The 10259-nt window shown below is 49.1% G+C and overlaps 1 protein-coding gene across 1 annotated transcript; it reads right to left on the reverse strand.

Moving 5' to 3' along the window:
• Positions 1 to 1345: 1345 nt before the first annotated feature.
• On the reverse strand, positions 1346 to 2779 carry LOC149349519 (uncharacterized). Its single transcript, XM_089576786.1, has 2 exons — positions 2415 to 2779; positions 1346 to 1776 (listed from the first exon to the last, which is right to left on the reverse strand). Exons 1-2 carry the CDS (start codon positions 2776 to 2778, stop codon positions 1460 to 1462), a joined length of 681 nt encoding a protein of 226 aa, XP_089432912.1. The 5' UTR covers position 2779; the 3' UTR covers positions 1346 to 1459.
• Positions 2780 to 10259: the final 7480 nt, after the last annotated feature.

Here is a 10259-nt window from a genome sequence, read left to right on the forward strand (position 1 = left end):
GTGGTGGCCTGTGTCCACGTAGGAACCCACAAGCTTTATGGATGCCACCGCGCGAATAGAGCACGTCGGGGCACTAAACACTAGTCTGCGCTGTTCATTCTCTGAAAAAACAATTTTCTTTTATATGCACGGCTTGCGCGCACGCGCTGATCACCTGACTGCCTGTGAAGAGCGACACGTGGCAGCTACAGCGTGTTTTATTTGAATTGCCCGCCTACAATTCGAAAATTACTCGAGACCTTGAGAGCATATTTGATTCGTTTCGTGTAATTTTTACTCGCCCTATTTGATTCCTTCGACAAGTCGACTAGAGGGATATTCGATCCGCTATTAGAATTATTTCGAACACTTGCTCACCTTTTCAATTAAAATACATCTGAATAAGGCAATTAGAATCGAGCTTCAAGTTAGGGTGTAGGCCCAATAGCATTTCTCATGTTCGGCGTTGCGATTCCGTGTGGAGCTCTCAGTGATGTTTTATATCTATGGTAGAGTGCCACGGCACTGCCTTTTCCGTCCACAGACTCTGGTGTGCCCCCCGTACAACCAGGGAGCTTGGCTGCAAATGTAAGGAATTTGCACCTAATGGCATCTGCGCAGACTGACAGTCCCTTCTCCATTTCATTAATAATTACGACTTAGAATCATACTAATTACGCATTAGCAGCTACACGGCCGCAGCCATACAACGACAAAGAAAAGCTACTGAGTAATTATTTCCTTACTCAAATATTTTTCGTCATGGGGGCTTTCATAATTGCGTAGTCCTGCCACTGTTCTCCCTTCGAGTTATTCAACTACTCATCCTAGCGTTAACATCTTCTTGCTATCCTCTTTAGCTTAATTGTCAGAGAGACCGCCGCTGAGAGGAAGTGGTCCCGGTTTTAACCCCGGAGCAAGATCAATTTTTCTTCAACTTCGAAGCGTCAGAGAAAGCTCCAAGCTTTCCTTTGGACCCGTATGTGCGAGCTCAGGTGGATGCCAATGAGTAATCACTACCTTAATTTTTCTCCAGTCAACCTCAGGGGTTTCCCCTACGTACAGTGGACCAATTACGGCTTCGATCGAGAAGATCAAGAGCTCAGAATACCCCGTGCACAGAACTGCTTGTCCAGCATAACCCCTTGCACTTAAGAAGTGCACCTAAATCGACAAGACCGCACCCGTCATTTAAAAACGGAACAAGCGCACACCCTTCCTACCAGAACTCTACTCATCCTACCAATTCTCTGCGGAATCTGATGGCGTGACACAGCTCACTTTCCCAACCGCCCAGAGGTCATGGCCGACACAGAACATGTCCTATATGTAATGCAGCTGCCAATGACTCCCCTTATGTCTTACTCGCCCCTTCCTCCTTGAGTGTGTAGCTTCACGCGAACTCTGCGGATGACCAACGGGCCTTGGAGCAGCGAGCGCTCTCTATCACGCCGCCCAAGAGCTGCAGCCTCGAATTAAGCTACTCCTGCGCCTCGCTGTGAGCACCGCTTTGGCAGCGTGCGCCCCGGCCAGATGTGCTTGCCTGGTGCCCCTCACGGAACGGTGGGGTGTGTGACGGCGGCGTCAGGATGTAGAGAGCGGCTTCCACCGCCAGAAACTCGGGCCACTCCTCTCGCGGTGCAGGTGGTTGCTGCTGCCCGGCTCCGACTCCGGCGTTGCCATCGACGAGCTGCTGTGGGAGCTCTCCGAAGTAGTCGTCCATGGGCGTCATTGCCGCGGACTCTACCGGCAAGGCCGCCTCCGAGGCCGACGTCTCAGCAATTGCGGCCGCTTCGTCTTCAAGGTGGGAGAAGTGGTCGAAACACACAAAAAAATATATATATATAAGGAATGATTGCACAAAGAGTGGACAATAAAGCCATTGAAAGGTACAGTAGTAAAGAACTATGAGTACAGTGAATGTGAATTAGAAAAGCTCAAATATTATCGAGTGTTGTTTTAATATAAGAGGCCCTAGGAGTTAAGCAAACGCCTCGCAAGGTCGGGAAGCAGTTTTTGACATTTGTATGCGAGAGACTTGAAAGGTTGGGGAATTGGAGACTTCGGTCGTGCAGACGTCCATGTCCGTAATACTGGTTCGCGACCTTTTCATTGGCTACAAACTGAGGAACCAATAAACCACGCCTGAGCAACCTGTAAAAGGCCAGAGCCTTCGTAGTTGCTCAGGAAACGGGCACCTGCCATTTAGTGTTAATATGTAGTTGGTCAGGAAACGAGCACCTGCCATTTAGTGTTAATATGACAACCTACAAAGCGCGTCGATTTCGCCATTGGCTTTTAAATAACCACCTGAAGAGCAGTGGCGTCAAGCAGTTGCTAAGTCTGATCAGCGCGTCCACGTCATGCATGACTATTCCTAATAATCGCGGATTACCTAATTTGGCCACAGAACAAGACGAGATACTCCAACTTACCAGGCATTGGGATGTTCGTACGGTACCCCACAGGCTCCCTCTCTGGCGTCGAAGGCCGCTCGGCGGTCACCAGGAGCGACGAAGTGGAAGGTGCCACGTCATCGTCGAAGTCGGCGCCGGGAGAGGGCAGCGCCTGGGGACGCTCTTCCTGGGGCACGAACGACATTGGCGGCGTAGGCGGCGTAGGCGGAGACCGGCGCTGCTTGCGAAAGTAGTCCGATGATGTCCCGGTCTTTCGAAGGCCTTTCGAAGAGCAGCGTTCGGAAGGCAGGAGACCGAAGCGCAAGCGGAGACCAGCTCGTACCTCGGCCAGAGCTCGTTCTTCGCGAGGCACGCGACGCGAGAACGGAACGCGGCAGCGCATGGTGATGACGATGATGATGATGTTCTCAGACTTAAAGGCACATACCCACGGCAGGGGATTGTCTAAGGTGCATAGCGAATACAAACGCACTCATGTACGAGGAGTTGAGTATTTGGCTAGTTTTGGGACTTAAAGCTAGAATTTGTGCAAAATAAAAAATACGGAAAAGAAACGGTAGTGAATTCACATTCTAGCAGAGGAATCTACTTGACGAAATTATATAGTCGTGAATATAATCGCACACTGGTTTCAGGGCATATCCCTGGGCACTTACCCCGAAGGAGAGGAGAATCGAAATATATAGAGGAAGCCCAAGTCGAGCGAGGTAGATTTCCAAGTAAATTCCACGGAGAGCAGCGAACCGCCGGCAGAAGAGGAAGAAGTGATCTATGGGCTCAGTTTCGCCACAAGACACGCAAAGATCGGTTACAGATAACCCTGATCGACGTCAATAAAGATTTATCGGCGGTATTCAGCAGCGCAAGAGGGTCATGGACACCTCATGTTGCCTCGAACTGCACATCCGCGCACTCCAAGGAAATGCCAGGTGTTGAAAATCTGCTGCAGCAAGGAGGAACTCATGGCTCAAGGAGTGGAGACACTGAAATCGCTGAAAGCGTGCTAGAGTCAAGTAGGCAGTATTTGGGACGAACGGGACAACAGGTCCATCAAGGGCGGACTTTGCTAAAAATCAACCCTCTCATTAGAAACAATCTCACAGTGCCCAGGGACCCAGTGAAAGCATACTTGTGTAATATGTGGAGGATTAAAAAATGGCTGTGGCTAGAGTTCCGTCCAGACGGAACTACAATTTGCGCTAGAGTTCCGTCCAGACGGAACTGCATGTAGCGATGGGTTCCGTCCAGACGGAACTTCATCTGACACCATACAGTTCTGTCCAGCATTATCTGCCTCAAGAGTTATGTCAAGACGGAATTAAAGCTGGCGTTAGGGATTGGTAAACCAGTTTGCTTGCAGAGTTTTGCATGTTCATTTAAAATAGTGGCAATCCTATTCCGCCTAATGTGTGACAGGATATTCTGCTGCATCATTTTATTTTCCAAGCAGTCAGTGAGAAATGGCAATAGAACGAGTTTTGGCTTGAGTTTGTTGGTGCGTTTGCACAATGCTTGTTGACCGTTTGTGCACGTCTTAGTCTTTTTCGCGCTACGTCATCTTGCAGCACAAACAGCGACAGGGCTTCACATCACTTCGCGAAGAGTTTCTGCACTCTGCTTCTAACAGTGTCATTTTCCCGATCCTACATGCCTGCACGGAAGTTATGCCTCCGAGGATGCAACTAAATGCAGTACGCGGACAGGAATTTTGGTGCCGTATACATGCGTAGAGAGAACATGTGGATACAGCTTTGTCAGTCGGTTATTCCAGAGGCAAAAAAATGCTTTATGTGGGTAGAAATCACACATTTTGTATAGTATGGATAGTATGGACATTAGACGGTTTTAGTTTTACGTACGTAGAACCTTCCCGTGCGTAGACGTGAGCTGTCTACGTAGCATACGCTCGTGTCGCTTCGTAAAGTTTTAGCTATACGTACGGGACGCAAGCTGTGTAGATCTACCACAGAACCTAAAAAATGCGCTAGCATGTTGTGCCTCGCCATCTAGTACAGATAAAGAAAACTAGTTTTGTTTCGTCGAGCTGCTTGGAGCGGAGCCAGGCCAAGCTACAGTGCGGGCGGTAAATACATTCCCCCTTTCTTCTGACAAAAATTGAGCGATTTGATTCCACCGAACTGTATGTTGCATGCTACCTTCAAAGGGATTGCATTCCTTCACGTCCCGCAGCATATTTAAATCATCATCGCTTTTCGAGAAGCGAAGGCGCGCTGGTTTCCCACTCATATCGACGACGTGTGCGTATGGAACCAAAACGTGCACCGTTTTGCTTTTCCCGCTGACTGTGCAGAGTGTCTCGAGATATCCCGCGAGGTTTTGAGCTTCGCGTGGTCTCGCGTAAAGCCCCTAAATAAACTAAAAGTAGCGACATCTCCTCCCTCCTCCTCCTATGCCGGCGCTCCTTTTCTCGGCTTCTCCCGGGCGCCGACGGTGGCGGCACCTCGGCCGGGGGCAGCTAGCAGACGCTCCAACAGTCGCCTTTTGGCGCCCGGCAGACCGCGCGCCCGAATGAACTTTGTGTTGCGTTTTATGACTTGGCTTCGGTCAAAATGACATCATGAAATGAGAGATTGAAAAATCAGTTACTGTAATAACTGCCCAGACCAACGTTGGATTGCTTTATAGAAACTTCTTGTTCTTCCATCTCGTTGACTGCGGAGCACACGTTGGAAGTGGCGCGCGCGAGCGAGTTCGCGGCAATATAGAGTGACTACGATCGCTCAACGAGTGACTTTCTCGTCGCTCGCGCTTGGGCGCGCAGCGGACCGCGCGCCCTCATGATTTTTGTTGCATTTTCTGCCTCCGATTCGGCCGCATTGAGAATGGGGCGTGGGAGATACAAGGCACGAAAAAAATATAGAGCGTGACCTTTCATAACTGAAAAAAGAATACACAAGTGTTAACACGTCACCACTCCGCATTAAAAGCCATGAGGAGCTTTTCCAATGTCGAACTTTGGAAATGGTCTGGATCATTGCGCGCGCCCCTGCGTTAGTGATTCATCTGACACCACCTATCCACGTTACATAGCTCCACGCAGCGTGATTTTCGCAGGAATTCGCGACAGCGACGACGGCCTAAACCCAAAATGTCTGAAACTATGTTTTACAGTTGCTTGCATTCTCAAGTATTATCTACGCAGATATCGAGTATTCAAGCGGCAGGTGCGTTAATGTGCCTAAGCACAGTAACGCCCGATTTCGGTTTAGAACCCTGCTTGAAAAATACTTTCAGCAATGCGCGCAACATGAAAGCTAGACCTTAATCGCAAGCAGCATGAGCAGCAGGAGCTTCAACAGCAAGTACCACACCTTTAGTGCCGAGTTCGTGAGCGAAGGAGCGCAACTGTAACAAAACAAATACGTCTAGCGATGCGTTCAACATGAAAGCTAGACCTGCACCGCGAGCAGCATGAGCAGTGTAGGATCAAACAGCGAGTACCGCCCCTTTAGTATCGAGTTCGTGAGCCCAGGAGGCCAGCTGCAGCAACACAAATACGGCAAGCAATGCGCGCAACGTCAAGCCTAGACCTGCATAGCGAGCAACGTAAACGGCGGGGCTCAAACAACATGCGAACGAGCCCGACTGAAACCAAGCCGACACGCCGCGCAATGCGAGCAACATTAAACCTGCACTTCAGCACGGCTTTCGTATCCGCCAGCTAACGAGTCTATTTAAAATCATGCCAAACGGCATTTAGTGCGAAGAAAGACTGCAGGCGCTGGCTCTTCACACCAAATCATCCGAAAAAACACGACTGACAACTGAAAAATGACCAGTTATCTCAAAAAGACGCGGATCCACAACATTATCGAAGTTTGCCCGGCCGATCCTGTGCTGCCAAACCTTTCGGCGAGCCGCGTTGCTTTTTCTGGAAGGAATTACAAAAAATCTGTTGCCACTGCCACCTCGGTTGTTGCATCTATACGCGCAACAGAAGCTCGGCATCGCCGCAACACGTAAAAAGAACGCTTCCCGCCAAAACTGTTGCACAGAAAGAAAATGAAGCGCGACTCCCACCCCGGGCAATGGCGCCGGCGTCTGCTGCGGAGCCAAAAAGCGCGCGCTAACACGTGACTACGGCGCCTCGGCCAATGGGAGAGGAGAGGAGGAGTGTCGGAAAGTTCAAAGCTTTTCGCTACTTTTGTTTCATTGAGGGGCTTTAGTCTCGCGAGACCAGCGCCTCCTCGTTGGCGAGACCGTCGCCACACTCGTTGCTATGACGACCACAAACGCTTCTCCGTCAGGCTTAGGAGCTGCTGAAACGGATTTCTATCTGGAAAACAAAAGCTAGTTCTCACCTAAAACTTCATGCGAGAGCAAGAATGGACTAACTGAAGGCAAATACAGCAGTTTACAGCACGATACCACGTCGATGGATTAGCGACGAAGCTGTTATCGTTGTGAAGCGTGCGGGTAGGGCGCCGCCATCTTGCCAACGCCACGTATGCAAGCAACGTGAAGACCCCAACGCAAAGATCCGAATCTCACGTACGTCCGTGAGACCCACGCAGACACTTCACGTTCTGCGCATGCGCACTGGTGACACGTAAGCGCTCTACTTACGTGAAGCTTCTAAGTACGTGAAACTAAAACTTTCTATTATATGGACGGAACTCTAGCTGCAGTAAATATTCCGTCTGGACGGAACTGCAGCAGCAGCAAATGTTCCGTCTGGACGGAACGCTAGACACTCCGAAGCCAAAGGCGCCCATGTGCTTGCGATGTCAGTGCACGTTAAATAACCCCAGGGGGTCGAAATTAATCCGGAGCCCTTCACTACGGAGTCCCTCTCTTCCTTTCTTCTTTCACTCCCTCCTTTATCCCTTCCTTTACAACGCGGTTCAGGTACCCACCGAGATGTGAGACAGATACTGCGAAATTTCATTTCTCAAAAACACAAACTTTCAATTTTTCCAATTTTCCTATCCTCCCATCGCTTCCCCCATAAAATATTCTGAGAAGCAAACAGCAAGCGATAATTATTTCCAAGGCGGGGCCATGACATTCACATACAAGGAAGGTTAGTCGCCTCATCTTGCTTCATCACTTCCGGCAAGGAAAAATAAAAATGAAGCTGCCTAATTGCGTCAAGGCTCATTGTACGAGAAGAACCAGACCTACGCAGGAACACTCACTGGCACCAATTTTCGCCCGCACAAACACATTTAAAAATAGTTCCTTCCCTAGAACTGTATCCGAATGGAATGCATTACCTTCTCATATTTTTCTGTCCAGCAATTTTGTAGCAGAGTTGGAACGTCATCTCTTTATTTCATGAGTTTTGTTTGTTTTGTGTTGCGATGCCTGTCTATATATTCAATTGTGATTGATTGTCTGACTTATTATTATTATTTTTTTTCTCTATGCATATGCTTGTCATTTCTTGTATTGCAAAATGTTTGAATGTGCCCCTCCTGCTAGGACCGTGCATGGTCCGCAGTATTTCAAATAAATAAATAAAATATGACGCAGTCCCCCGGGCTCCACGCCTGCGGCTAACATCGGAATGTTTGTGGCCGCGCTTTTGAGGGGCGATGCCTGACAATCACAGAGGTAGGAAACATTTTAGACCAGCGGGTGGTCCGTGGCCCTTTAACTGCCACCTGCCACGGTGGACAGTTTGCTCACTATCCGGTGGGCAGGTTGTGATGACGCCACAAGGTCACGTGACCTAGGCAACCCAGGTGGCCAACCTAGGTCGCTTCTCCGGGGATTTTTTGCTCGCAGCGCCGACCACGACGACGCCGCGTTTTCTGCAGAACGGGACCCTTAACTGCTATCGCGTTAAAGGTGCGTTACAGAGGAATCTGAACTCGTCATTTTACTGCGGGAACTCGATCTACACGTTCTTGAGCTTTCTTAGAAACCTCGAATTATTGTCCTGCGTGGCTGATTACCCTACTTTAAACCGGATGAAACACCCCGGTTCCCGCCTTTTTTTGAGCTCGCCGCTGAATGTATATGAGGACTCAACTAACGCGTGGAGTGCCTTTCAGGCTGTCGCGTGGCGCTTTTAACTTGTTTTTTTTTTTAGGTTTCCGTGAATAAATAGATCCAGTCAGAGACTACATAGCTGCAAATTGGCCCCACAGAAATAAAAATACGCGTGGACTGGCTACTTTAGCCGATCGCTACGTATCACTCCGCCGATGGCAGAGCGGCAAGCCGCCACGGGACTGGCTGAAGGGTTGGTTGACTCCTCCTACCATCAAAGGTGAGTTTAAACAAAGGAAGGCGGGAGCCGGGACGTTTATTCCGATTTAAATTAGGGAAATCGGCCGCACAGAACAATAATTCGAAGCTTGAAAGCACTAACTGTTGGGCGAGTTGGTTATGCATAATATAACTGAAACAGCGCAAGGCCCAATGCCTAAGAAGAGAGCAGAGGAAAGGGGGAAACAGACGACACGGCGCTGAACTAACCATTGATATTTATTGGGCACGCTGTGCGTATAAATACATTTGGGCACCTAAGTAGAAAACACCGCAAAGAGCGCATTCATGCGCCCGGATCCCTGTTTCAAGCTAAGATGTGCAATTCAGGAAGCGAAATTCTTTTTTTGATAAAAATGGATGGAGCACTCACACAGGAATCACCGCACTTCTTGATATTCAAGGTCTCGATTATTTCACGACACAGCCGATCTTTGTGCAACAACTCGGCAATATTCGTTCTGTGGGGAGAAATCGCACTAACGGCAATGAATGCTGAGGTTATGAGAGTCTTTGTTATCGACATTCTTACGGTGTTGTCTGTGCCTATCATTTAAGCATTGTGTTATCTGGCCAATATAAAACCTGTTACAAGTCAGAGGAATGGAATATACAACATTTTTTTGACACTTCACAAATTTACACTCATGATTTTTCGGGCAATCGGGGATAATTTTCCCTGGGTTGTTGATACACATGCACAATATTGATAACTTAACGGGGGTCGAAAAAAAAACAACATCGACTCCGACTCTTTTTCCAACACTTTTCAAATTATGCGAGATCTTGTGGATATAGGGAATTGCTGCTACTCGCTTTCTTGTTTGACATTCAGGACTGGGGGAGCATTTCGTTTCCTCTGCTCTCTTTTTAGGCCTTGGGCATTGTGTTGTTTCAATTATATAAATAATTCGAAGTTTCCGAGTGTGCTCGGAACGAGCAGATCGAGTTCCCGCGGTAAAAAAAATGAGTTCAGATTCCTGTTTAGTACCGAGAAGACGAACGGTTCTCGCAAAAAGAAAAAATAAGTTGTATTCAGAGTTGGCAACATATTTCAAATTACGAGGAAGAAAACAGAAGACAGACTTACAAGAATATTGAAGTTCAGATCTCTGGAGTCTATTTAACGACCACCTGAAAAAAAGGACCTTAAAGAATAGGCTGCCGCTCCAAACTCCTACTTCGTAAATCTGTCGGGCAGATATTGCCACCCATAGAGGAAGGGAAAATGTCAGGAGAGGCGGCTACGTCACATTTTTTTAATCCGCCCCCCCCCCCCCTCCTCTTGGTCGCCGTCTCGACAGCGCTTGCGCATGCGCAACAGACAAACCGAGAGTTTTAGCATAGCGCGATCCGCGATGCGCTACTGTGGTCAGCTTCCGCGGGGCACCTCATGGTAGGCGTTGATTGATCCCGACGCGGCGGGCGTGCAGTGCACGCAGCTGAAGGGGCACGTGGCGCCATCTGGCGCCATCGGGGCGTTCTGCGCATGCGCAATGCCGCCTCGCGGAAGCGGACCACGGAGCGGATCGCAGATCGCGCAGACAGGGCCGCTGCGCCCAGCGTTACCATTGGCTGCACCGTCGGCCAAAGGCTCCCAGTAGTCCTCGCGAAAGCGTATGACTT

The sequence above is a fragment of the Amblyomma mixtum genome, chromosome 3, assembly GCF_055824585.1.
Source record: "Amblyomma mixtum isolate Tamu chromosome 3, ASM5582458v1, whole genome shotgun sequence".
Classification (NCBI taxonomy): Eukaryota; Metazoa; Arthropoda; class Arachnida; order Ixodida; family Ixodidae; genus Amblyomma; species Amblyomma mixtum.